This window comes from Venustampulla echinocandica (genome assembly GCF_003357145.1).
Source record: "Venustampulla echinocandica strain BP 5553 chromosome Unknown scaffold_1, whole genome shotgun sequence".
NCBI classification, from domain to species: domain Eukaryota; kingdom Fungi; phylum Ascomycota; class Leotiomycetes; order Helotiales; family Pleuroascaceae; genus Venustampulla; species Venustampulla echinocandica.
In genome coordinates, this window is record NW_022474206.1 from 2,974,434 (window position 1) to 3,001,933 (window position 27,500).

The 27,500-nt window shown below is 47.8% G+C and overlaps 7 protein-coding genes across 7 annotated transcripts; 5 read left to right on the forward strand and 2 right to left on the reverse strand.

The window, feature by feature from the left end:
• Window positions 1–128: 128 nt before the first annotated feature.
• Window positions 129–1,445, reverse strand: BP5553_03508 (uncharacterized protein; the record flags this gene model as incomplete). Its single annotated transcript, XM_032012131.1, has 2 exons — window positions 129–1,138; window positions 1,286–1,445. 2 exons carry the CDS (start codon window positions 1,443–1,445, stop codon window positions 129–131), a joined length of 1,170 nt encoding a protein of 389 aa, XP_031871824.1.
• A 6,216-nt stretch (window positions 1,446–7,661) lies between these two features.
• On the forward strand, window positions 7,662–9,364 carry BP5553_03509 (General substrate transporter; the record flags this gene model as incomplete). Its single annotated transcript, XM_032012132.1, has 3 exons — window positions 7,662–7,740; window positions 7,797–8,613; window positions 8,680–9,364. The coding sequence occupies 3 exons, from the start codon at window positions 7,662–7,664 to the stop codon at window positions 9,362–9,364; spliced, it is 1,581 nt and encodes a 526-aa protein (XP_031871825.1).
• Window positions 9,365–12,581: 3,217 nt separating this feature from the next.
• BP5553_03510 (uncharacterized protein) lies at window positions 12,582–13,349 on the forward strand (the record flags this gene model as incomplete). Its single annotated transcript, XM_032012133.1, has 1 exon — window positions 12,582–13,349. The coding sequence occupies one exon, from the start codon at window positions 12,582–12,584 to the stop codon at window positions 13,347–13,349; it is 768 nt and encodes a 255-aa protein (XP_031871826.1).
• A 4,865-nt stretch (window positions 13,350–18,214) lies between these two features.
• Window positions 18,215–18,766, forward strand: BP5553_03511 (Uncharacterized protein; the record flags this gene model as incomplete). The annotated part of the gene is made up of 1 exon (XM_032012134.1): window positions 18,215–18,766. The coding sequence occupies one exon, from the start codon at window positions 18,215–18,217 to the stop codon at window positions 18,764–18,766; it is 552 nt and encodes a 183-aa protein (XP_031871827.1).
• A 379-nt stretch (window positions 18,767–19,145) lies between these two features.
• BP5553_03512 (Uncharacterized protein) lies at window positions 19,146–20,330 on the forward strand (the record flags this gene model as incomplete). The annotated part of the gene is made up of 3 exons (XM_032012135.1): window positions 19,146–19,232; window positions 19,289–19,911; window positions 19,982–20,330. The coding sequence occupies 3 exons, from the start codon at window positions 19,146–19,148 to the stop codon at window positions 20,328–20,330; spliced, it is 1,059 nt and encodes a 352-aa protein (XP_031871828.1).
• Window positions 20,331–20,659: 329 nt separating this feature from the next.
• BP5553_03513 (Exonuclease) lies at window positions 20,660–22,618 on the reverse strand (the record flags this gene model as incomplete). Its single annotated transcript, XM_032012136.1, has 1 exon — window positions 20,660–22,618. The coding sequence occupies one exon, from the start codon at window positions 22,616–22,618 to the stop codon at window positions 20,660–20,662; it is 1,959 nt and encodes a 652-aa protein (XP_031871829.1).
• Window positions 22,619–25,470: 2,852 nt separating this feature from the next.
• BP5553_03514 (uncharacterized protein) lies at window positions 25,471–26,967 on the forward strand (the record flags this gene model as incomplete). Its single annotated transcript, XM_032012137.1, has 3 exons — window positions 25,471–25,526; window positions 25,594–25,894; window positions 25,954–26,967. 3 exons carry the CDS (start codon window positions 25,471–25,473, stop codon window positions 26,965–26,967), a joined length of 1,371 nt encoding a protein of 456 aa, XP_031871830.1.
• Between the last annotated feature and the right edge of the window lie 533 nt (window positions 26,968–27,500).

Genomic DNA, 27,500 nt, shown 5'->3' on the forward strand with positions numbered 1-27,500 from the left:
GGGATTGGGCCATATGTTCGAGTAATCGGGGACCTGGTGTGCGGATTTTCAAATGTTTGACGCTTTAAGATAGATACTTCGCCCGCGCTTCTGTATAATAGCGAGGGAGAACTTGGCGTATATGAAGCTCAGGGTAATTCAACCGGATGTTGCACCGTTCCTTTAGCCATTGAAGACTCGTTGGTACTAGAAGTCGGCATTTCAGATTGCACGCGGGAATCGATCTCAACAGGGCTTGCAATATCTCCTGGGCTCTGAGGGACAGCTGGTACCCCTCTGTTGGTCCCGGGCGTCGTTCCTGGTGAAGTGTGCTCCTCAGTGAAAGGTCCAGGAATAGCTGTTGGCCCGAAATAATCAGAAGGTTGTGACCTCCCAACGGATGGTCTCTTTGAACCCGCTTTAGAACCTCCGGCTTTGGATCCTCCGGCTTTAGAACCTCCAGGAGGGTTCTCAGAGCCGCCTTGTGATATAGCAGGTACGGACTCAGATTTCTGGCTCTGTCTCGCACGTCGTCGATGGACAACGCAAAACCAAAGCAAACCCCCTATTACACCAAGTGCTGCAACAGCCACGCCGACGCCAATTCCCGCTTTAGCACCCGTTGAAAGACCGCCACCAGGTGAGTCCTGCGGAGTCTGCGTAGCGATGCTGCCACCCGTGCCTGTCCGAGTCAACATTGATGTCCCCCTAGCAGGCGCGCACCCGTTTACACCATCGGAAATCTTGCAACTATATCCATTATCACAGCATCCCCCTCCAAGGCTCGACGCGCACGAGAATTGGTTTGTCTTCGAACACCCCGGGGGGATCACCCCGACAATAGGAGGGGATGTTGTTGGGCGAGCAGCTGAAACACAAGACTTGCCAGGCGCGCAGTCGAAGCCGTAGCTACAACAACCTCCGCCGAACGATTCGGCGCATTTGTATTGGCTTGTGCTGGGACAGCTTCTCCCACAGCAGCCTGGGCCTGTGGTCTTTGTGCCGCTCACGGTGATGGTTGCGGGACATGCATAGGCTGTTGAGGGACAAGGGGAATCGCAGGGGGAGCCGATTGCGCAGCATTCGGCATCGAAATTTTTATTTAGGAGACAGTACTGATCTTTTGAGCAGCACTTGTCGGGGCGCCCAACATCCAGGCCTAGAATATACTATTAGCTTAATCTTCTGGGTTTGAATGGGGAGATTTATAAAGAAAAACACTCGATACCCCAACCGTGATGGAGTATTTTTATTCACAAGTCTCCAAACAAAATGCGCGATAAGCTAAAGTAAAGTCAATTCTTACATGAATACGCATCTGCTCCACAGCCGTCCGATTGTCGTCTTTCCAGCGCCGGCGATCCCATGTAGAATCGCGGACTAAACATCTCCATGTCGCCAAATTGCGCGCGCGCTGCGCCCAGCAGCGCGAATACCGCGAGGAACAGGTATATCGTGAAAGCCATTGCAGAAGAGCGGGGATATTCTGGAGCTCGTCACTCCATACGGATGGAAAGCGCTTCGGACGACACAAGAGATATAAGGAAAGGGATGATTGCACAGTACTGTACTGAATATACACAAGAGAAAAGGAAGACGACGATCGCACGGCTAACGGGAAAGGAACAATGGAAATGGAAAAAGGGCAAAGGAATAACCGCACACCACTCTAGCACCCAAATGATTGCTTGTCCCGCTGTATGTATGGTTCGTATACACCCATGTCGGCCGAAGCCCAGTCCCTCGAATTGCAAATCCACACACCTGTAGCTTGTAATCGCAATCCCCCACGCAAGAGCGCTCTCTCGTCTTCTGTTCTCAGCTTACACAACATTTACGACCGCATCCGCAGCTGCGCGCCCACGGCCAGAACATACCCTTGATTCGCTGGGATACCGAATCCTGCCAGGCTGTCAACGCGGGACGCCGGAATACGACCTGGTTTGGTCGTTGGTTCAATCGAGCCTGCAAATCAGTGCAGCAACTCCTGGAGCCTGCAGCGGCTGAAATACTGTTGGAACCGTCGTGGTGGGCTGGGGTAAGCACGAAAGGGGCGAGCATTACCGCTTACGTACAAGTGATCGCTGCGGATCGGGCGTAATATGGAGATGGGACGAAGGATGCTGGTCTAGTATCAAGACATGATAAGACGGTGTGTTTTGGAGAGAATGCAGTTGACAAAGACTTCTCGGTGGAGAGAACCGGGCCGCTAGGCTAATAACTCCCAAACAAAGACTAAACTTCTAACCACTACAACACTTTAAAGGGATAACTATAGGTTCTCAAGAAACTCATTTCGACTTCTTGTAATAATATATTTATAATATTCGAAATCTATTCCTAAGTACTACATACTACCAATCTTTTTGGCAGTACTTGTTATAAGTCTATTTCATGATTATGCCTCATAGCACTGATATATATTTGAGTTCCTTTTGAAACCTCAGTGATGATGTTGGGAAAATAGGGAGCTCGTCCCCAAGTCCGTTTTCTATGGTACGGCGCTTGCTAGTAATTAAATACTACCACAATTTCACAAGACTGTGCAATCCGTCATCCCTAAGTCCTGATTTAAAATGACTTAACACCGTGTTTTTATAGAGCGTCAGACATGCTACCTCGGGGACATGTATGGCTTCGGTTCTCAACACTACTTACCCTATTATGTCCTCGTTTTGGAATCGCAACCTTTTAGGATTGAGAAACGCAATAATATTATTCGGAGTTTAGTATTCTCGTCTGTGGAAGAGTGATGTTTTGGGAATGGTTGCTGATGACTATATGCCTAGCTAGCTACCTTACCTACCTACCTAGGTACCTACCTAAGGTATATATATACCTTAGGTACGTATGGGTGTATAGGTAGAATATATTCAGAGCGATGTGGCAGCTTGTTGAGTCTCCCGCACGTGATGAACTTGAAGGCTTTCACCTTTGGTATTTGGTATCGACATATATCAAATTAAGCAAATACCATGTAACCACTGGAGACAGGCGACTATGCCAGTTGGTGTAGTGGTCAAACCCATCATCGACACACAACCTAGGATGACCTTGGATGCTCCGCTAGAGATAACAAGGCTAGAAGGGTACAGCTCGAGTTTCTCGGTATCCCAACTATAACAGATAGTTGGGGTATTTCTTTTGCCATTTTCTTCTTTGAAAGCTTCCATTTCTCTTTTAAGCAGTTCGCGTAGTCGTTAGTATTCCTTGCTATGATTACTATTGGACGCAGTTGTTGGATTGGGTGGATGACTCCATAGTGCTAAAGTATCCTCACAACCGTGGAGTAGAAATCGACTGTTTCCAGGCTGAGTACAAGATCCTCGGCATCCTTAGCCAAAATTTCAGAACAGCGGACTCGGGGGGTATACGGATGCCATGATATCTTCATTCATGTCAACGACTACGGAGATGGGTCCGACGAGCAAGTGTAACGCCGCTTCCGAGCTCGCCAGGTTTGCATCGAAGTTGCCTAGGATCTCGAGGCTATCGAGAAGAAGGTGAGCGACGTGGGAGTTGGATTTAATAAAGGACAAGGCTGGAAATGCTGACAAAGGGAATATGATTAGGGATGAGCCGGGGAGCTCCCCGAACTAGGAAACTGAGGCTTCTCCAGCCTTGTGGAGCTTGCTACGGTAGATTGATATTTGGCGAGACCTTGGAGGGAATACAAGGTCATCAAGCCCCAAGAGATCAAGAAAACAGGCACAAAATGGGTTTAGACTTCTAGGATGCCAGGCATACTGATTGGGAGGTGGTTCCTCGTCTGCCTACACCAGGGAGGACAAGTATATTCCGAACAATAGTACATTGCTTTGCTCTGCATTCCCGTAGATCATATTGATTCACGTCCAATCAGAGGTAACATTACCAAAAGACGGGATAGTGGCGGACTAATAAGTGCGCCTCTTGCAACTATGTAAAAGAATTGACCGTGTCACAAGCAACCTGGCGCCCCATATAGAGTCCCAGACGAATTTTCCAGCTTGCTCCCCCTGCTCTGTTTCTGGCAATTCACACTATCCGATAGGTTCTTTGCCTATGCATCGTTGGCAGGTCTGCATGCTTCCAAGTGTTATCCAGAAATGCTTCCGTGTCCCACTTGGCCGAATCCTCAACATATGTTGATCGGTTTATTTCGAAATATTGCGAGTAGTCTGCTATCTGTCTTCTCTCGATGTTTCTAAATGGCGAGACTAGTTCCAGGGGTGCGGTTAGCAGCACTTCGCGTGAGGGTCTGCTTTTCCAGGACGGATCAACTCGAAGGTCTATAAAAGACTGTTCGAAACACAATATTGGTTTACTCTTTAACTAACTCACACTTCTCTGACTGATTGCTAGACTCGACTACTAAGACGAGGTCTAGGCTCAGAAGCCGACTATCGAGGACTTGGAGGGGCGGTTCTCCACGGTTGAGAGAGGGCTCAAATAGTGCAAAGAGTTCGCAGAGGTGATGAAGTAAGAGTGATTATCCTATACGTGGTCAGCGTAGGAATAGGAAACGGATATTGCGTTTCTGGAGGAGGTATGATGTCACGGAAATGACAGTGCCACACTCCTTACGGACAGATTTTCAGCTGGTCGGAGTGAACAAAGAGGTGGCATCTTTCGATAGTTGATAACTACCTAAAGAACTATCTCACGGCTGCATCTGTTGAGCAGGTTTATCTTTGTAGTTGGCTGCCGCTTCCGGACTTTCATTGACGTGCCCGCCAAATGAGCCGTTGTCGAGCCGATTTACTTTAGCCTTGTAAGCATTGCCTTCTTGGAGTTTCCTTCCAATAAGGGACCTGCGAGTCGGAACCTCCTCCATGGACGCCGGTACACGCACATCCAGGTTGACCTTCCTCTGTAACATTTCCAGTTAATATATCAATCTGCAAACCAATATATATCCGTCCAGTTTTCTAGCATCGGGAATCTTCAAAGACACTGCCTCGCCCCTTCACAAATGAGTTATCAGCAGCATACAGCAGCATTGCCACGTAGTCATCACCGATGTCAGAATACCGCCCTCTTTATAGTAGGAATCTTGAATCTTGGACGGCTGTAGGTCCTCTAGCTCCTGCATACTAAATGTCGATAGAAACAGTCTTCTTGCGGACTTCGAAGCCGTCTAAGCCGTGTATTAAGCATCGAATCAAAGGGAGCTCAAGCCTCCTAAGCTGGATGTGAATATCAGCTAGTGAAGTATATATAAATGCGTTCGCTGCTCGTCTAATAGGATCTTTAACCGGGCAAGTTGGCAACTGAGAGCTTCTCGCCCTCGACATATTCGAGAATGAGGAAGGTTAATAGCGGCTCGGGGGCGAGTACGAGGCCGCACGCCTAGACCCTCGAGATGGGAGTGGTCGTCTTCTCGACAACCAACATAACAGGGAAGTAGAATTTATCAGCATTAGTCAATACACATCAAGACGGAAAGCGACCCTACTACATTGAGGTAATCTCATTATCAGGCTTGTTCCGCTTCCTAAACCCCAGACACGGCGCCAGAGGCACGCACACTACCCACTTCCCCACATCGTCATCCCGGAAGTGTTGCCCATTACCGTGGCCAATATAGGTAGCGAAATATATCAGGATGCGGCAGAAACCGAACGAAGTAACATAGAGTAGCTCCCGGCAACTGACGGCTTCAAAAACTCGCAGGGGTCACCATTGTGGTGGGACAATGCCGGGCGGCAGATATCATCGTCATGAATAGATGCAATAACTGGTCGCGTTTGGAGTGTACGCAGGACTGAACGACGCGGTCCTTCAGCTGTTGTGGGCCGTCAGAGCCCGTTGACATCTTGGCTGGCGGGAGTTTGAGGAGAGGAGTGGGAAGGTAACGGAAGTCTTGGAAAGGACCTGACAGCGGAGCTAAGAAGGAGTATGGGATTTCTGAGATTGCTTTCTAGTCAGAAGACTCAGGCAATAATGCCGAAGTCCGGACTACCTTTACCACCAAGATGACCAGGCGCGTAAGGAGCAGGAGGTGCTTCTGGCTTTTGCAGATTGAATTCAAGGACGCGGGGAAGACTTGAGGGCTTTGCAATAGGAGTATCGTCGATGATCTTTGGCCGATTGTAATTCATCATAACAACTAGCTCTACCTTAGCTCTACCTCTAAGGTTGTGTGCGATGTTCCCACCTGGAAGCTATTGTAGGGCCAAAAAAAAGAAGCTGGCATTTTGATAGTACCTCCGGAGCTTTCCGCCGCACCAACTTCGCCTATCGGAATTACTCCGGGGTTGGTGGTTCGGTAGAACTTAAATAAGGTTCTTTAGGGGGTCAAATCTCGTGGATTTTCAAAAGTGCATCGGCCGCTACACGCATACGGGGGTTTAGGTGGTTATGGGGTGGAAACGAATACCCGGGTCACGGTGTAGGAAGTATGTAGGTGGCCATCCGTGATCCGTAGCAAGAGCACTACGAAGTACCGGTATAAAACCAACGAACTTCCCCAGGTATACATACATACACCGTCAAACGCCGAACTTCATTGAAACCGGCGCTCTGGAGCCGAATACCAGAGTTTAAATGCCGTGTCGAATCATTAATACGTAATTAATTCATGCCAGGGTACGAAGTAAACAACTGGACCTTTTATAATCTTGATCGATTGGCTGGTTGTCGATACCAAGGCCAAAGCACAACATACGATCGATCATGGGTTTCCATCAGTGTTTGTTTTTTTCGGGTAACCGGACAGGAAGTTGACAGGAGCCTTGAATAACAACTAGGTGCCTTAGGTACATGCATGTACTATACATACTGAGGTACGGAGTATAGCTACGGCAGGAAACTGACTAGCAGCGCGGGTTGGAACATAAACCGTACGGAATATTTACGAAGTATTGCTGTTGCTTCAAGCCTGCAAGCCTCTAGCTCGCCCCTAGCGGCCTTCGCGCTTTCGCCTCCTTGTCGGATGCTCGAATAGGGAGACGGCCGAGCCTACCGACCACACATGCCGCTCACGACCCAACTCCCCACGAAACGCCTTCTTCTTGGCCCCGTGGCACGCCTCCGGTACTTTTTACGAGTGGTTCGGGTGGCTTTGCTAAACATCTTTAGCTCCGACTCCAGTCTCGGCCGACTCGCTGCCGCGGAGCTGGTTCTAGATACTAATAAAATAAGTTCCTCTGCGGCCATGAACTACGCTGTACGAGTACTAACGCGTCAAGAAATCCTCCAGCGCCCCGGCCTGAGCGCCAAACCCCGCCAAACCCCGCCTGGTCCCGCCTGGCCACCGCTGGCGTCTATGGGGATCCCGCCCCGCCCCGCGCTGCCCAGCCCAATAGCACGCTCTCGTCCGCCCTCAGAGCCCCGTTTCCGGGACTTTTTTCGCCGGAGCCCATGCTAGATCATCGCGGCCATTACTCGTTATGGGCATCTCCAGAATCCCCAGCTTATGACCGTCTCGGGGCGCGCAATTGGTGGAATATAGTGCTCCCATTTCTGTCGTTGGTATCCGCGAATCAAGGCGTCCGGTGAGGCTGCCCTGGCCCTCGAATGGATACAGAGATACTTCGTATGGGCTGCAAGCACACAAGCGTACCCCAGAAATACATAAGAACTCGCATGTCATCGCCGAACTGCTGGTTATTCTTCTTGTCTTCGTGGTCATCATCGGAGTGGAAGCTCACATAATACCAACCTCTAGTCAATAAGCGTCGTTGATCGAATAATCCATCATGGCGAAGGTTTCCTTTTTCAAGAATTACAGGGTGTACCTGCTGACATCCGTGGCGTATATGGGAAGTTTGCTTTTCGGTACGGTGATATTCCTCCTAGAAACATGCGGTGCTTGTCTGACGGTCCTTGAATAGGCTATGACACGGGCGTTATGGGCAGTGTGCTCGCCCTCAAGAGCTTCAAACATGATTTCGGGCTTCCAACAGAGAGCAATGGATTCGCCGATGCTAAGAACGCCCATGTCTCATCTAATGTCGTCTCCCTACTTACAGCTGGTTGCTTCTTCGGCGCCATTGCTGCCGCTATCCTCAATGATCGCTATGGTCGTCGATATACCTTGATGGGATTCTCCGTCATTTTCCTAATCGGAGCGGCAATTCAAACCGCAGCTACGCACCACATCGGCCAAATCTATGCGGGCCGTGTCATTGCTGGTCTAGGCGTCGGAGGCATGTCTTCTGTCACGCCAGTGTTCGTCGCCGAGAACTGCCCTCCTGCTGTGCGAGGACGTATCACTGGGCTCTTCCAGGAATTCCTCGTCATCGGGTCTACGTTTGCGTACTGGCTCAACTATGGCGTCGCTTTACACGTCCCGACATCCACCAAGCAATGGAGAATCCCCGTAGGGATCCAACTTATCCCCGGTGGCTTCCTCCTGATCGGCCTGTTCTTCCTGAAGGAATCCCCCCGTTGGCTGATGAAGCAAGGCCGCTACGAGGAGGCTACAGCTTCTTTGGCATACATGCGCCGTGAGGAGACCACTCATCCTGAAATCGTGAACGAGATCGCCGAGATCCGTGCTGCTATCGATGAGGAACTTGCCGAGACTGAAGGTGTGAGATGGAAGGAATGCCTGACCCCAGGGAACCGTTACCGGTTTATCACCGCGTTCATCATTATGATGTGTCAACAATTTTCTGGCACTAATTCTATCGGTTATTATGCCCCACAGTAAGTAGCTTTGTGCATCTCAAAGTATATCTGCAATTTTGGAAATGCTGACGCCTTGACCAATAGAATCTTCCAGACTGTGGGAGTGTCCAAGACAAACTCTTCGCTCTTCGCCACCGGTATTTATGGCACCGTCAAGGTCGTTACCACTGGTATCTTCCTCATAATTGGTATCGATAAATTGGGTCGCCGCAAATCTCTCCTCTTTGGAGCAGCGTGGATGATGACGATGATGTTCATCATCGGCGCTGTCCTCCACAACCATCCACCAACGAACACCAATACAGTCTCGCCTGCCTCTATTGCAATGGTCGCGATGATTTACCTCTTCGTTATTGGATATTCCGCTTCCTGGGGTCCTATTCCATGGGTCTACGTATCCGAAATCTTCCCCACCCGTCTCCGATCCTACGGTGTTGGCCTGGCCGCATCCACCCAATGGCTCTTCAACTTCGTGATCACTGAGGTCACACCAAGCGCCGTCAACCACATCGGGTGGCGGACATTCCTGATGTTCGGCATTTTCTGTTTGGCCATGGGTGTCTTCACGTTCTTCTTCGTTAAGGAGACCAAGGGACGCAGTCTTGAGGATATGGATATCCTGTTTGGCACTGTTGATGCGGAGAAGAGAGCGGAAGATGTGGAGCGCGTGTTACAGAAGAAACTGGCCGCGCAGGAGGCGAGAAATTCTTCGGACGATAAGACTCATGCGGTAGGCTTGGAGGATGTAAGCCAGACCGCGGCAAAATAAGTCATGGCCGGAGCTACCCTCGATGCATGTATGTGAAGCGTTTAATACACTGTAGAAAATAATGATCTTCAAATACGATAGATGTTTCTGTATATGTCCTAGCGGGCTACTGTTGTGTATGATACTTAAATGCCTATGATGAGATATTTGTTCGTGAGGCTTTATAAATACTCCTCCATGACAGAAGAGTCCAATTCCACATAATAAGGGAACTATGGAGTATGTGACGAATGATCCACGTTCAAGGATATCGCTAATCTAAAATGCATATCCTAAGCTTATCGAAACACGGCATCAAATTCTTCCATCACATGATAGCTGCATCTACCAGCAAGATATTACCACTTGCCGATCATCCAGAACCCACATGTTCATCTCCCTACCGCATTGATTTCCGTCTTGGTAAACCGACTGGCCGGAGTAACCGTCCTCCACCACATAGTTCTTCCGTAGTTCCAACAGCCCCGGAGAAAATTTCTCCTAAGTGGGGAACCAAATCTCGCTACCTCGTCTTGTTAAGCGAGGGTAAAAAAGGGGTAATCGTTATAGCAATGTACCGCATAACGACTCAGATTGTAAAGCGAATATGGTTATTTTATAAGGAAGGCCCATCACGAAGAGAACTGGGCTATCTCTTAGATCTAAACAAATACTTGCCTTGTTAGATCAGTGTGTTCTAAATTCTTAGATTTGAAATTCGATTTCGGAATATTTGATTTGTTAAAATAAAAAACGAAAATATTGCTCGCCGATTTCCGGATACTATGGATAACGCATTCGACGGCGAAGTCAAGAGTAACAGACTCAAAACTAAATTTTGAAATTGAAAACAGTATTGCCGAATTAGAATCGCATTTGTACACATACCAAATTTAGACCGCTGTTTGTAGGCGCTTTTTACATGCCACACGCGGAATGGCTAGGTGTAAAGGGGGGTCGTTTAGGTACGGAGTTACATCGGAGGAGCCCGTCCACTGCCACGAGCTGTACAGGTGCTCAGTACGCCCTTCGGGGCTTTTAGTCTGCTGTACACTTGCCTTGGTTTGACGTCCTTACATATTCTCCATAGAGCATACCATCACGCAGGTTTTAGGTGTCTTTTAATTGTTCCTGTTTCAAAGCTATTTCAACAGCTACTAACGGTAAGGTAACTCTACGCAGTAGCAGAATTTTTAAGTAAACAGGAGATGACAAAATATGATTCCTCGATGTAGTCGAAGGTAGAACTGTGCGTTTGGAGGACTTAGCTTGGTTAGCTGGTGGGGCCGGCAGGACCTCGGGAAATTAGACCCGTAACCACTGAATTCGCTAAGACCTATACATATTAAAATATGCATTTCGAATCTCAAAAAGTCCAAGGATATCCTCCGTGGCGCAATTGGCTAGCGCGTCGTAAGTTAAACCAACAACAATTTGCTAGCAACTCAAACTAACCCAGTAACAGCGACTGTTATACTCTGTAAAGCAATCGGGAGGTTGAAAGTTCAAGCCTTTCCGGGGGAGATTTTTTTTAAAACTTTTTTCCTTTTATTTTCTCGTACTCTTTTTACTCTCCTTTACCCTCTTGCTCTACCTAGGTTGCAATTGGCGAGTACGTCGTACGTTATACCATCAGTGCAATTCGCAAGTAGCAGCACATACTAACTAACCTAACATAGCAACTGTTCTGAAGCAATCGGGATTGAAAGTTCAAACCTTGCCGGGGGAGTTTATGTTTTTGAGATATTTTTCTCCCGACTTTTCTCGCCTTGTATCATTCTCTCTTCCCTCACCCTTTTTCTTTCCCTTTACCCCCTTTCTTGATCAACAGAGATCCTCCGTGGCGCAATTGGCTAGCGCGTCGTAAGTTACTAAACCGTCAACAAAATTCGCTAGCAACACACACTAATCTAAGACAGCGACTGTTATACTTCGTAAAGCAATCGGGAGGTTGAAAGTTCAAGCCTTTCCGGGGGAGAACAGAAGTTCTATTTTAATAATTTTTTTTGCATTTTTCTTTTCTTTTACTTCTTTTTCTTCTCCTTTATCATCTATTTGCTTATTTCGGCTAAGCTAACTACATATTCCACCCTCCACATTCTGTAATTAGCCCTCATTTTCTCGAGATTGCAGCGTGTTAGCGGGGGTGTCCTTGGCTGAGGTCACACAGAACGCCGATCACAGCACCAACCAACCTGATCTACCACTGGAACTGAACCGGAAAATATGTGTTTTTTTAAAGACGATTATGCCTGCAAAGCATCCGGATCTACTGCGAGTGACACCGGCAACAATAACAAACAGAGCCTGCCAGAACCGACGATTGGTGCCTCCTTACGTCGCACTTCTCTAAAGATTCTAGCCAAGATTCTTCTTCGCTGCTGATTGGCTGCGAGGACGACCTCCAAATTCCTACACCTGATCAGATCAACAACACCTGCGCATCTGCTCAAGCTGTATGGGGCGAGAATGGGGGCGAGAATGTAAGTAGTATAAGCCTCATCGGTCGACCAAACCCCAGGCCGTTCAAGCATGATAGCAAGCGTAGTAGTCAAGGTATAAAAAGCTCTTTAGTACTATAGCACGCCTTTAAACATTTCTAGACCGACCTGTAATTCTCGACAACAACAATCCGAGTGCTTCCAGCCTTGAGGCTACTGCCATTTCCTCAGTCAATACCGGCACCGATGCGTCTCTACGATGCGTTGCCAGATGGGAGCGCTCGGTTATGGCCGCCTGACCTCGATGGCGAGGCACTGCTGAAACGAAGAGAGGAGTGATTCAAGGAGCAGAGCGGTGGGAGAAATGGATGAAGGCCCCAAAACCTGGCAAGACGCAGGCGGTGGTGGTAAGGAGTAAAAAGGTATGCGCAACAGCATGGGGAAGTAGTGCTCATCTTCAACTCGCCGGTGGCTTCCCAGGAAGCATGCATGCGTAGTCAAGGTTGAATAGCGAAGATGAGGTAGTTAGGAGCCTCAACGTGAGTCAATTTGGATTGCTAGGTAGTACAACAGGAACTTTGCGATGTGTGGAAGGGGGTCAGCTATTCACAACAATCATCACGGTCAAGTCTCGCGTTCAACCGCAACACAACGCGACGCCCATTTATTCCTTCATCTTCTACTCTTACACTGCGGCCTTCAAATTCTTCATTATTCCTCAAAACTACAATAACACATTTCCCACCAATTTGACCACCCTATTATAGGCCATTAATTCGATCAGATTCACAGCCAGGATGAACAGCAATCCACAGATCCGATTCGATGTCATTTCTCCAGTGACTTCTGATCAAGATGGGATGAGAAACCCGCGATGTATTAGCTGTCTTGCGCGGGCGCTGGATTTCAAGGATTGTCCATTTTACAATGTGTGCCCAAGCTGTGGAAGCGGTCCGGACACTCACGGCGAACACTGTCCATTCAAGACTTGTGGACCCGGTGGATTGTCTGACTTCTTTAGACTCCATCCACTGGAGCCAAGAAAAAATCCGTGGTGGAAATCCTTGAATATTTGGGCGCCATCTCTCAAATCGTTTGCTCCAGATCCAACGGGACCCGACCCTCTCCGCATGCTCCTCCATCCTTACCTGGACTTCCCACCAAGGATGGCCCTCCCGATGGAAGGAGTTGCGATAAGGACAGCGTGGGACAACGAATGCCGGGAGTACGGTATTACGGATCCTCCTAATCCTCCCGTTTACATTCGGTCCATTCCGTCAGCTCCCGCATTCAGGAAGAGGGCAGCCGAGTCTCAGGCGGTTGTGTCGGAATGGCAGACAACTCATTCAAAACGCTTCAGGTCAACACGTAACGCTCGAAGTGACGGGGGGCCACCCGGAAGCCTCCACAGTCATTCCATGCTCAACCACCAGGGCATTCCCAGATCTTCCACGAATCGCGATCCTCTGGAACTGCGAAGTGTTCCAATGTCATTGGTAGCTCCCGGCATGAGACCAGGGGTTCAAAGGCCTCTCAACAGTGATATGGTCAGGATTTCGTGGTGAATTTTCTAGAACGCGGAATGTAGGCTAACGAGTATACACCTATAGTTCAGCCCCGATGCGCCACGGACCTTGGTTCGCTTTCCGTCATCTCTCGCGAGCGTCGCAAACGAGCTTATTTTGTCTATTTGAGACGGCAATCACGCCGAAATATTCTATCTCGACTATGCGGCACAGATTCAACAGCACGGTGCAAACGCGCTAGTTAGTGCTATGCTGAGCTTTGTACATCCGACAGTCTTCAACCTCCAAGGACAAGAGTTGGCCATAGATCTGACGAAGAATAGCCTAAGAAACGTCCAGCAAGATCAGTTACAAGGACAATCATTCATGCAGTGGCCCGAGTTTGGTGGGTATCTAGACTTCGTAACTGACGGTCGGAACTGCTTCTATGTCCGATTCTATGTTGGACAGTCCATCACGGTTGTTCTCCGTATCGATACCCACTGCAGGCACATCTTACAAGGCGCTTTCGATACGCTTCATTACTACATCCTAAATATGGGAGATAGTCACCGAAGAGCAAATTGGTTACAGCTTTGGAGCATGCCGAAGGAGATGCAGTACATGGCGACTTTTTCTGGATTCAGCATCTCAATCATTCAATGCTGCCTAGAAATGATGTTTTGTCGCGCATGTGAATTCCTTGCTGATCAAACGCTTGCAGAATATTTTGGCACCGCTCTTTACGGCCAATATGCCGGGACAAGCTTGAATGTACTCTCTCCCCTGTTGCAGCCAGCCGATTGCTTCCCACTGGAATCGTCTAGAACGGAACGTCGGTCTCACCTTTCTAGCTCTTCGGACCCCGAGGTCGCGTCTTGACCCGCAGTAAGAGGCAAAATGATTTCTAAAGAACGCCAAGACGCGTTTGCGACATCGAGGGCCTTACCGACGAGCATTGGCGCTTACGGCAGATTGATTCAAGAGCAACTTCAATCTCAAGGTGGACAGCACTATAGTCATAATGCACCCCTATCCAAGTCTCAGCTCCAGACTGAATACTTTCATCTCGGATATCATTTCGCAAACGCCTTCGATGAATCGGACAATAAAAGGATGGGGTTAAAAAGAAGACGGTTCAGATTTTAATGATTGGATATACGATACAGTAGGACAGAAAGATCATCTGGGTACTGCCATGCGGATCTTTAAGGCAAATACCATCGTATACTAGCTTGAAAGCTCAATAGGGTCGGTTTCATTGATGTCACGCCGCTATGCTACAAAATCAGAGAAGACAAACAGCATAGAGGATTTTGCCGAGGAGCACAAGAGTAAATGCCTGTAATAACGCTAATGCATGATGCTAGATGGCGAGACTTACTCTGAGTTCTCTCTTAGTAGGATCTGGGAGGATGGCTGCTGTCTGGTATACTTCCTCTGGTGCCTTCGTAGAACAATCGAGCTTTTTACCTGTGTATAATCTATGATTTGAATCAGGTGTGACAGGGCATTGTCTCATCTATAAGCCAAGGCTTTATGTTAAGCTGAAGGAGACATTGAATGAGACCTTGACATTGATAAAGAGAGTAATTAACGATCGTTATTAACTGTAAGGAGTCTAGCCAGTATACTGTCTATATAGATATACATCCGCAGTATCTATGATATAAGTGCTATTGAAAAGGGGCACGTAAACGCCAAGACGCTCGTATATAGCGCTGAGAGGTAGTTAGCCCTCATAATAGAGGCTGTAAACCTAAAAACCCAGTATAGCTGAAAGTATATTCTTGTAACCCCGTCATAAAGCAATATCCGACGCTAGTGCTAGCGATTCTAAAAGTGACGAGTTTTGCTAGTACCTAAAAGTTCTCGCTATAACCTAGAATTTTGTAAAGGGAAGAAATCCTGTTTTTAGATAATCGTAGGATTTACTAGTACCAGCTCCTTTAATTCATTTTGTTTTAATTTTAAAAATATATATAACCTATTCGAGTCCTTAGTCCCGAGCGTTTCCGAAGTCTCCGGATTTTCAAGTAGGATCTACCTTATAATTGGTAATAATCCAGAAATATTTAACCGAGCAAAGCGCAATTGGTCTAGTGGTATGATTCTCGCTTGTATGTATTTAAATCATATCTCTCGTCTTGTACTATGACTAACCATCACCCCAGAGGGTTGACTCGAAAAGCGCCTGCGAGAGGCCCCAGGTTCGACTCCTGGATTGCGCCTTTCTTCTTTCTTTAATTTTTTTTTAATAAGTTGAATATTTAGGTAGGTAGTTAGTTATAAGCGAGAATATTGATTTTTACAAAACTAATATATAGTAGCTTAGTAAGCGAACATATGAACGGGCTTTAGATAGATAGTAACTTTTAGAAGGGGACGGAAGGAGTAGCAGGGGGGAGGACCGCAGGCATCGCAATAGTTAGTTATATACGAAGGACAAAACATCGTGGCCTATGAGCTATGTGTATGAGTCCATTAAGCGTAACAGAGCGGCTTCAAAACACGGTATTTTACATTAAAAAGGTGGAGGGAAACGTTACTCCCACGACTGCCCGGGATATGCGACATCGATCGGGCATAATCCCAAACGAAGTCATCAAACTAGGGCCATCCAAGGAAGATACATTTCGTATTCTAATGTAGGGATCAATGAGGCGTCTGGAGATCGCACTATTGACGTTATGGGAATTCAGGGGCCCAGGGCAAGTTCGTGGTTAGCAGGTTCAAGGGAAATTTGAGTGTATGACCTAGCTAACATGTGAGTAAAATAGCTCCGTATCATAGTCAAATGCTTATACAATGCAACTAGACTATACAGCTCCGGGCTCCTCTGATACTACTCTAGTGAAGGGTCGTGCCGCTCCAAAGCCTTCTTCCCTTTCCCTTTCTCTTACCCCTTGCCTTTATTTTACTTGCCCGTAGCTCAACTCCACTCCCCATCGAAAATGTGCCAGTTTCTAGAATATCGGTACTCTCTCTCTCCAGCCATGTCCTAGCAACAGCCGTAGGATCGGGTATGTTCGTTCTCCTAAGCCCCTCTCCCCACTCTCTCGACATACGTTCCTTCTAGGTGTTCTAATCCCATAAAAGTTCGTCAAAAGAACCGCCCGACTTAGTTCGTAACTTGGTCCGCCTATTATCTGAGTTTGTTGAGGCTCAAGTGGTTTGAGTAAGTGCGTCTTGTTGCGGCCCAGTGAACACTATCTTAGAACATGCAAGTACAATACATAGCAAATCCGATACTGATATCAATCTTCTCCAGACCCGTAGACTCCAACCTAGCAGGAATCGAAGCCTTTCATGCACTACCCGCATTTCGTATGTTTGAATTTGGCGTGGTCGAAAATTCACCTTCCAACGGACAAGCCTTGCTGTCGCTTAATCGAGCATAACATAGCGAGCAGACGGAAAAAAAGATTAAGAATATAAAAAAGATGCTATCGAAGATAGCCAAAAATAGCAAAAGAAATATCCCAAGGGGATACCGAGAAACTCAAGTTTTTAGGCTTTGGTTATCTCTAGCAGAGCATCCAGGTTCATCCGAGGACTTACGTGTTGTTATAGCTGTAGCACTTGCCCTGCCCGCCAACTCGCCTGTCCCCTGTCTCTTGGAGGGGTTTTGCTTATTTTGATATATATTGTTACTTGGAGCGGTGTGTGTTCGACCGAGGGTTAGCCGAAGGATTTGGCCCCCTTTGAATTAAAATAAGATCATGTGGGCCATAACCAAAATCAAGGACGATTCCACCATTTCTAGAGCGTATCGACGGTGTTTATCACAGCGTTTAAAATTTATACTGATACCTGCTCGATTTCGAGAACATTGCGGTCCCTTTTCGAGCATGGGCATTGCCACTATGACTTGCTCATTTGCAATATCTTGATGCTATGACTTTTACTTGTGGTCTATGATTTATCCAACGATTCCTCAAACGCCGCGTGAATGTTCTTGTTACACTGACACTTATTAGCAGGCTTTGCAGCAATGCATATGTTACTGCCATGGAATAGATATGCCCAGAAAGAGGCTCAGCAAGCCACTTGGACTAGATAAGCCTTAAAATACCAGAATCTCCCAAGGTTCCAATCGTTCTTCATCGTCTATGAGAGATGCAGTAGCTAGTGCTCCAGAGGCTAGAGTTTTGTCCGCACACAATAGCTCCTCCTGTTGAATATATTCATAAATTCCTCTTATAGCTCGTTGAAAGCAAGGAGGCGTTCTCAATTCTACATTTCGTCAACTCCTATGAACAGTTATCCAGTATGGAGGCCAGAACATCTTAATCAGTAAAGAATAAACCCATTCTACATTGATTAAGCGTGTGGTATGCCAGTCATTGTTGATGAATACTAGGTATATTACTCTGATGGGTGTCAGTCAGGGTCAAGATGGAAGGTTCATAACGATTGTCGCGATTATTGATGAGGGCAGTGCCCACGATCTGATCTTGACCCTCCTCCTCATTATGCATAGCATTGCACTAGTTTTGGAGCCGATTGTTATGGCAATCCAAGAGATCAAGGACGTATGTCTCGACGCTCGAGCTGGTAGATTTCCCATTGATGTTCTTTTGGTTTTCCAGTTGCCCAAGCTCGAGAGTTAGCGGACGATTTGCAAGAGTTAAACCCTCCCTATTGTTGATGGTTAGAGAGCCAATACGTAATAAAAATGATAATCGTAACCCCTTAGCTTACCTAGGTACTTTATGGGTGCCTTGCAGATATCCTAGCACCACTAAAGGACCAAGCACTATTGCGTATCAGAAGTGATGACTCATCGCCGGTGTCGTTGATGCCTAACAAAACACCAGAAATTTCAAACGACGATATCTAAATCGCAGCTCTCGTCTTCAAATCCGCCAGTATCATCTTCCAGACTCTTCAATTCGAATATATTCCCTCGGCGAAAAACCACAATGCCACGTGATCTTCCATCCAACCTCTCAGCCCCATTCGTTCCGCCATCCCTAGCTCACCACTCCATCACTCTCGCCAACTGGTCAATAACCACGCATGCCAGACTCGTTGTCGGCGCCCTGGTCTTTAGACGTCACGCTCCTTCTTGCCCACCACAAATCCTCCTTGTCAAGCGCGCATCTACCGATTCCTTTCCCAACTTCTGGGAGGTGCCAGGAGGAAGTGTCGACAGCAGCGACAAGACGCTGCTAGACGCCGTGGTAAGAGAGGTATGGGAGGAGACTGGATTGCTTGTCAAGGGTTTTGTACAACAGGTGTGGGACGCGAACGAGGGGTCGATAGAGGTGGAGTTTTTGGGCAGGCGAGGGGAGAGGTGGTGTAAGTTGAATTTTATAGTGGAGGTAGAGGATGGGGAGGTGACGTTAGATGCTGAGGAGCATCAGGATTGGGGGTGGTTTGAGAAGGGGGAGATAGAAGGTTTAGATTTCGTGAGTAAACAAGGGATTGAGATTGTCATGAATGGGTTTAGGGCGTTTGAGGCGCGGAAGTGATTTGGGTTATGAAAATGTTGGGTCTCGCAGCATGGACATTGGCATAGAGGGACCAATGTGTTTGAGACAAACACCAAGGGATCAACTATCCAATTTAGTTTGTTGATGGGGTAGGATAATCTTTATATACGAGGTAGTACTTTCTACGACGGTTGGTGGGAGTCGAGGAGGTGACGTTGATACCACGTGATCTGCCTCCCCGACCACCAACCTGGACGAGACTGGCGTCAGGGGTGGCTTGGACCACCTTGAAGCTCTCAACGCGAACTTTCACCAACGCGTCTTCCAATCCGCCAATTCGCGACTCCTCCCATGAAATTCCATCTCCATCACCATCTCGATTCATACTCCGCGATCTGAACCTAAATCCCCCGAAATAATGGCGCTTCTCGTGGATAAACACCGGCCTCGATCCCTCGATCAATTAACATATCACAAAGACCTCTCTGAGCGCCTCCGCTCACTCGTCCGTCTCCCCCCATATTCCCCCTCTAAATTTAACATGACATTGACCCGTCACAGGCCCAAAGCGGCGACTTCCCCCACCTCCTAGTCTACGGTCCGTCCGGCGCAGGAAAAAAGACACGTATAGTAGCCACACTGAAAGAACTGTACGGCCCCGGCGTGGAAAAGATAAAGATCGACTCCCGAGTCTTCCAAACGACCTCTAACCGCAAACTGGAATTCAATATCGTCGCCTCAGTGTATCACCTCGAAATCACACCCTCAGATGTAGGCATTTATGACCGAGTGGTGGTGCAGGATTTATTAAAGGAGGTAGCGCAGACGCAGCAGGTGGATCAGAGCGCAAAACAGAGATTCAAGGTCGTAGTTATCAACGAGGCGGATCATTTAACAAGGGATGCACAAGCAGCGCTGAGGAGGACGATGGAGAAGTATAGTCCGAATTTGAGGTTGATTTTGCTGGCGAATAGCACGGCGAATATTATTGCGCCGATTAGGTCGAGGACGCTGCTTGTGAGGGTAGCTGCACCAACTGAGCTGGAGATTTGCGAGGTGCTTGCTAAGAGTGGGAAAAAGGAGGGGTTTCTAGCTGCGAGGGAGTTGGAGAAGAGGATTGCCAAGGAGAGTGGTAGGAATTTGAGGAGGGCGCTGTTGATGTATGAGGCTGTTCATGCGCAAAAGTATGACGCCCCAACCTCGCCCCTTATTGTTGTCGCTGTATTTTGCCTTGACTAACTTATTACTCAACAGCGAGAAAGTATCTGACGACACGCCAATCCCACCTCCAGACTGGGAAGCCCTCATTGGCGTAGTAGCCCAAGAAATCATGGCCGAGCACTCCCCAGCACGGATCCTTCAAGTGCGCGCGAAACTCTACGATCTCCTAACCCATTGCATTCCACCAACCACAATCCTCAAGACCCTGACTTTCAAACTTATCCCCCTTATTGACGATGCGCTGAAGGCTGATGTCATAAAGTGGGCGGCCTTCTATGAGCATCGGATTCGTATGGGTACCAAGGTCATCTTTCATCTGGAGGCCTTTGTCGCTAAGTTTATGCGCATTTTAGAGGAGTATCTTATGGGGATGGATTTCTAAAGATCGGGATAAATATGGGAGGGCATGTATCGGCGTTGTTAAGGAAAATGGCGTATAACGGTTGTGCATAATGACTGCAAGATAATGGCTATGACTCGTTTCTGAATGATGGGTTTCGGGATACCTTGTTCTGGAGTGTCTCAACCTCTACTATCGAGCTAATATGTGCTCGAGGCCATGCTACGGCTATCGACGAAGGAACATCCTCAAGTGCTCCCTAATAATCGACCATGTCGGCATGTCCGAGTGTCTTCGAGGTCCGCTAATTGGTACATTTAGAGGTATGGCCTAATACTTGGCAACTATTTCAAGACCTATATCAATTATCCTCACTTCAACCTCCCTATAACCAACTCCTCTGAGGGGCTGCCCTCCCTCGATCTCTTAGTCCCGGCTCCACTTCCCAAGCCTCCAAACTTCCCCAGCCCCTGGATCCCTTTCGGCGGCTTGAACTCCCCATGCTCTAAAACCCAGCCCTCCCTCTTCATCCTCTTCCACTCCTGCCCAATCTTCCACTTAACCAACATGCCAGCAGCATTCGCATCCTCCTTACTATCATGTCCCTCCATCTTCCCATCAACCACAACCTGAATATTTCTATTAAGATGGGTCTGCATGAGCATTTTCAGAGCATTCCGGTAGGGCAAGCCTGCTCTATGGGGGAATAGGAGGGCTGTGTCGATTATGGTTGGGTGGACGAGACGGGTAGCGTTGAGATCATTCTCGAGACCATGGCCGATGATGGGGGTAGACGGTGAGAGATGGGACATGAGGAGAGAGCGGGCTGCTGCTAGGGAGTCTACTATTCGTAGGCTTTTCTTCTCGCTAGTCTCTGTTGAGACTATTGAGGGCTGGGACGATGGAGAGTGTGGGAGAGCCTCGGCCATATCTTTGGGCCAGACGCCTGAGTAGCGTGAGTTAAGGTCAAGGATCTCACCAACTGGGCGCACTAGCACATCGAAAAGCTCGTCGCCGGATGGATAAGATGTAGCAGTTAAACGGATGAGATCGAGGCCATAGACTGTATAGCCCATCTCACCGTCGATACAGACCGGGTTGGATGACTCCTTCTCCGTATTCTCAGGCGTACACTCAAAATTCAAGACCGCTGCTAACCGTTTCGCCTCGGTGACCTTGAATACGTGAGAGTCGGCCTTCGTACAGCCTCGCGAATCGCCCATTGCTTCGCCACAGCACCTATACCTCTTCTCCCGCTTTGCTTTTGGATCGTTTGCTGAACGCTCTTGAAAAAAGGCCTTTCCATAGTGATATGTGCATGAACCGCCGGACGTAAGCGCACCATCCTCTTCTCTACGGCCGGGAAATACTTGGAATCGGCCCTTACAGCGATCGCAGATTTCCCATCCTTTGGCTGCTTCGATCCCTTTTTTTGCCGAGTCGATCTCTTGATCCGATGGAATAGATGTTATATAGCCATGTTGCGATAGACCCGTAACAGGGGCGTAAAGTTGCGGCATGAGTTCGAGTTCTTCCTCAAGACTCAATCCAGTTTCAATAGGTGTAGGAGGCCCAGTAGGCTTGGAAACGGGAGCGTTGAACCGCGATGCTGCCTCTGCTGCCGTCACCTTCGCCACTTCCAGTTCTCGCTCTTCCTTCCATTGTTTCACAGACATCCGCTTGAAGACTAATATCTTGTTTTTCACAACGTTGGAGTAAACGATGGGATTACTAGTAGCCTCTTGTTCTGCATCCAGGGCTTTCGTGATAAGTTCTTGTTCTGAGAGCACAAGTGGTTCCTCTGCTTTATTTGCGTCCTTCACCAACTCGGAGTTAAGCCGATTAAACTGCTCGTGGAGTGCTCGTAGCAATCTAAATCTCATTTCATGTGTAGCGGGAGCTGGCACCTTGAGAGGGCGGGGATTTAAACCTTCCTTCTTGGGAACGACTTTGACAGGCGTTTTGGCCCCAGCGCTTGATTTGGCGGGCGTGGATGCGGGATTCGAGCTAGTTTTAACAAGAGGTTGCTTGGTGGGCGCAGCGTGTCGATTTTCAACCTTCCTTCGTAAAGGAGGAGGCGAAACTGGGCGTGTAACGGATGAAAGTTTCTGCTGACCCATTGCGGGTGCTTTGTTCCCATCATCTACTTTCAGCCTTTTTCGAGGACCTCCAAGATCATGACCATCGAGTTCAGCATGGCTTTGGATACCGATTACCGTTCCCTGATTGTCTATCAACCCTTTGGAATGGGCAAATATGCACCTCGGAAGAACACATGTCTCTTGATATGGACATTGGATTTCTGAGAAGCGGTCTTTGGAACTGAACATCTTCGAAGGGTGGACCAGTTAATGATGACGGTCAGAATCCTGGCGATTTCGAGACGCGAATATCGAGAGCTCCCATAGAGTATTAAGAAGGGCTGGGGAGCCTCTTGGGTGATCGGGCCCTTTGTCCCTTTGTTCCTTGAGTCTTTCATACAAGAGCTCAATCATCAGCGGAGTGCCCTGCTCAGGCGTGTCCAAAGGAGCCCACCACGTCACGTTACACCACGATGTCTTGAATTTCGCTTCAGCCTCAACTGTAGTTAGAGTTGATGAGCCGTCCGTAACAGGCTTTTGATGATATCACGTGGGGAGTGGAGGATGGCGTATTAATTCTAGATCTGATGTGTTCGAGGTTACGAAGTAGAGCGAAAGCCAAGAACCGTAGTTTAACCGAGGATTCCCCCCTTGGCCCTCGTGACATAGGATCCCGTGACCACCTCTAATGCGCTCCAGATATACGGTAGTCCTTGTTTTGCTACGTTTGTAGAAGGAAAAAAAGGGCTTAGAGACTTAAACCTAGGCCGTAGATTTAACGGTAGGTCGCTAGGGTAGTAGAGCGTTAGTAATAACCTAGGTAGTACTAAGGTGTTGCCTTGTGCTTGTGGGCCTGAGCATCAATACCTAAGATGCCTATTACGTATATATATCAAAATAAGCAGAATTCCCTTAACAACTGGAGGCAGGCGACTAGGCCTGTTGGTGCAGTGGGGATATTAACGCCTTTCCGAGGCTGAACCACTGATCAACAGACAACCTAGGAAGACCCTGGACGCTCCGCCAGAGATAACAAAAACTTGAGTTTCTCGGTATCCCATTTGGAACTGATAATTGGCTATTTCTTTTGCTATTTTGTTTAAATCTTTGACAACAATTCCCTCTTCGTTTTTGCCGTCTCGGTTAGCTCGCTTGAGTCAATAATCACACGATACTTCGTATCGTATTTACTACCTAACTGCGAGTAATTTAAGATAAGCACGTGTAAATAGCGGGTACCATCAGTGACGTCCTTAACGTATTACCGATAGTAAGTTTGAAGCTTATTCTCGTGATATAAAAGAGATTGAGCTCCTGTAGTATACTTATACCTCGACTGGAGTTAGCTATTAGGAGCCGAGCTCTGTAATAAAACGCTTTCGCAACAATACATGTGTAAAAATTCCCCTAAATAAAACGCTCCCGGATTGTCTTCATAAGATCTTCGATTTCTGGATAGTCTTCAATTGTGGGCACACAATTGTAGACTCGGAATTCTGGCAACTTGCGCTCATAGCGATTGCGGAAAATGTGCAGAGACTCCATCGCGTCCCAGGGATCTAAGCGTCGGGCATGTTTCTCGACCAAAAAGGGCAACGGAGATAAAACCCCCCCCGTTCTTAATCGACGAGGGAAGACGAAAGGTGTAGAAGTGGTCGATCTGTTCTTCTGGGAGCTGCAAGATAAGACGACGAGGCCCAAACGGATGGATAAAAACATCTTTGCACTATAGACGAATAATTGATCCTGGGCTGTAAAAGAAATAGAAAGATAGCAGCATAGGTAACAATATATAGCAATTTGAGTGCCGCCTAAAACACACTAGAGGACTAGAGGTAATACGTACGGCTATGTCCTGCTCTCCTTGGTCAAATACAACGACTCCATCGAAGAGTTGTGATTCAGCCCAATACCCAACCATGTCCGCGACGCCATTGGGATATTGATCAAAGTCATGGTAGGAGCCATGGTAAAAGACCGTTGGCGGGGGATCAGGTGATGGGTTAGGGACTGGATCAGAACTGCCGAAGGGGAGTGTTATTGTCGGCTCTGGCTTCCAAGTATAGCAGCCTTTGTGAAAGCCTCCATCGGATTGCTGAAATAGCAAAGCTGCAAGGCCATGGCACACGATAGCAGTCATTTCCATCAAACGCAGCTTGAACGTCCGTGATCCAACCGGCGAATCTTGGTAGGCTTGCGCGACCTTCACAATATAAATTAACCTAGTTGCAGTGGGCGCACAATCGCCAGATGCGAACCGCAGAATCAACTTGGATGTTGTCAGGGCGGAAGCTCTCCAGGGATTCTTTTGCGGTGTCTAATGATCCCTGACAAAGCTTAAGGTGATTTTCAATGAGGTCATGACGTCTATTGGCATAGCCATACTAGGTATCTGCCGTGGGCATGCCGTGAATTATCTGCGCATACGTTATCTCGGCCGGGTCGGTAGATAGAATATTGGAGAGGGCATTGGTAAATGCGGTATAGTGGTCGACGTCAAGTTCTCTTATTGGGGATTGAATACCGACTTCCTTTGACATATCGTCCATATCCAAACGCGCGCCAAGTCGTTCACAGAATTCGGCGAATTGGTTTTACATCCACTGTCGCTCCTCTGCGTTGTGAAACGCAGGTCCTCCGCAAGGATCCGTTATTGTTGCGAAAGCCGATATCACCGATATCTCCAATACCCCTGTTACCTCCGGGATCCCGAAGCGTGCTCTATCAACGTTCACCTTGATCCTGATCGAAGTGTTGTGTCAAATAACACAGATAATGAACCATTGAACTCCTAATAAATCCACTTGTTATTAGCTCTCTTCCTCTCTTTCTCCATTGTGCTCTTCATAACTCCCGTCGGTGTTCTTGACACTCGTCAGCGTCCCGGCCAGCGAACAACGCCCCAGCCGCAGCCACCAAAGAGCAGCAAGGCAGCCCACCACCACGCGTTCTTTATATTATCACGCTTTGTCTCTAGAAGGGAGCCAATTACCCCTAGCATCATCCTTCGATCACATCTCCCAACTCCGGCGTATTGCTTTATTGCTCATTAACTGCTTTACTTTGTATGCTACTGAAGTAGACCTTCATTGACCACAACTATGAAGGACATAGGCGGCAATCATGAAGCGCACCACCTCTGCGTCCTCGTCCACGGGTATTGAACCGCTTCTTACAGCGACTTTGCGTTGCATCAACCTGAGCTAACAGCACAAACCAAACAGATTATGGGGAAATCCCAACCATCTCGAGTTCATGGCCAAATCCCTACGAGAAAAGAACCCCCAGGACAGTCTGCATATCCTCGTCGCGAAACGCAATTCCGGAAGTTTTACATATGACGGTATTGAATTGGGCGGCGAGCGGGTGTGCCAGGAGATAGAGGAGGAAATAGAGAAGTCCGCCAATCAAGGACATGTTATCACGAAGCTGTCGCTTGTAGGGTATTCTCTCGGCGGCCTTGTTGCGAGGTACGCAGTCGGCTTGCTCGAGAGCAAAGGCTTGTTTGACGAGATAACACCAGTGGTGGGTAGCCCGCCGATCCACTTTCTCTAATGCCTAGTAAGCTGACCCAACAATCATAGAACTTCACTACTTTCGCGAGCCCACATCTCGGAGTACGGTCCCCGTCAAGGGGCTGGCATAGCCATCTCTTCAACATTCTAGGAGCTCGAACTTTGTCCGCGTCGGGCAGACAGCTTTTCACAATAGACAAATTCCGAGACACGGGAAGACCGCTATTGGAAGTTCTCGCCGATCCAGAATCGATATTCATCAAGGGACTAGCCAAATTCCGGAGGAAGACGCTTTACGCAAATATTGTGAATGACCGGAGCGCAGTCTATTACACTACAGGCATTGCGAAAACTGATCCTTTCACGAATCTCGACAAGATCAAGATCAATTATATGAAAGGCTATGATGATATTATCCTTGACCCACAGCGTCCAATAGAGCCTCTTGAACCAAAAGAACCTCATCATACCTTCTACGAGTCTGTCCTAAAAACCAGCCAAACAACATTTGGCCGCTTACCTTTATTTCTAGCGCTGGGTATCTTCATTCCCGTCGCTGTGGTAGCCTTTCTCATAAACTCCGGTATACAATCCGTTCGAAGTAACCGAAGAATCAAACTCCATGAAAGCGGTCTTGCTGGAATCCAACCGGGCAACTACAGAGTACCCCTCCTAATCGCCGGAATGCGAGAAGCTGTCGAAGATGTTTACGAGAACTTGAACAGTGCCCAAAACCATGAATACCTTGTCCCAGGAACGGAAGAAGAGGCAGCGCAAGAACCATGTTCTCCCATTACCGAACAACCGTCGTCTTCCTTACCAGATAGCCCAACGAAAATCCTCAAGCATCGAGCGCCCGAGAAATTAGAACCGCATCCACATGAGCTGCCTACCTTGGCCCTTGCTCCCTTCCAGTTCCGCATGATCCAGGCATTGGATAACGTTGGTTGGCGAAAATATTTAGTGTATATTCATAAAGTGAGACATAGCCACGCAGCAATCATAGTAAGGACCCAGAAGCCGAGTTTTGACGAAGGCCGAGTGGTACTTAGTCATTGGCTAGATGAAGAGTTTATTATCTAAATGATAACTGGTAGAGCTTGGATAGCTTTGGATAGTGTTTACTATTGAGCGAATCATTATACTGTATTTCTAGTTTTTGCTTTGCAGCGATGTACATGATTGCATAGGATCGAGATTGTTATTTTACTACTGCGTTTTACCGGTTTGGATAGTGTATAGGAGCATAGACGGTAGACTAGTGTCGGATTTTTTTCAGATGTCGCCTCTCAAGCTGACGTTGCGTGTTAAGGTATATAGGTCTAATATCACCATGAGTTTGCTTGCCTCATTTCTTCATCGCCACCCATTTTATCCCTGTTCGTTGTGATACGCTATGTTCTCAGCACCCACATATTATCCTGCCACAAGTATAATGTAGCAAATGTTCTTGAATGCGCCATTTCTGAATACAGTATACTAGCCATGCCTACCCATATTACCATAAATAACCACGAAACATCCATCTAACTATTAATCATGGCGCCCACAATGCAATATCCAACGGCAAATGATGCTGACAAGGATGTGAATAGCTCGGATTGGAGGTGATTTAT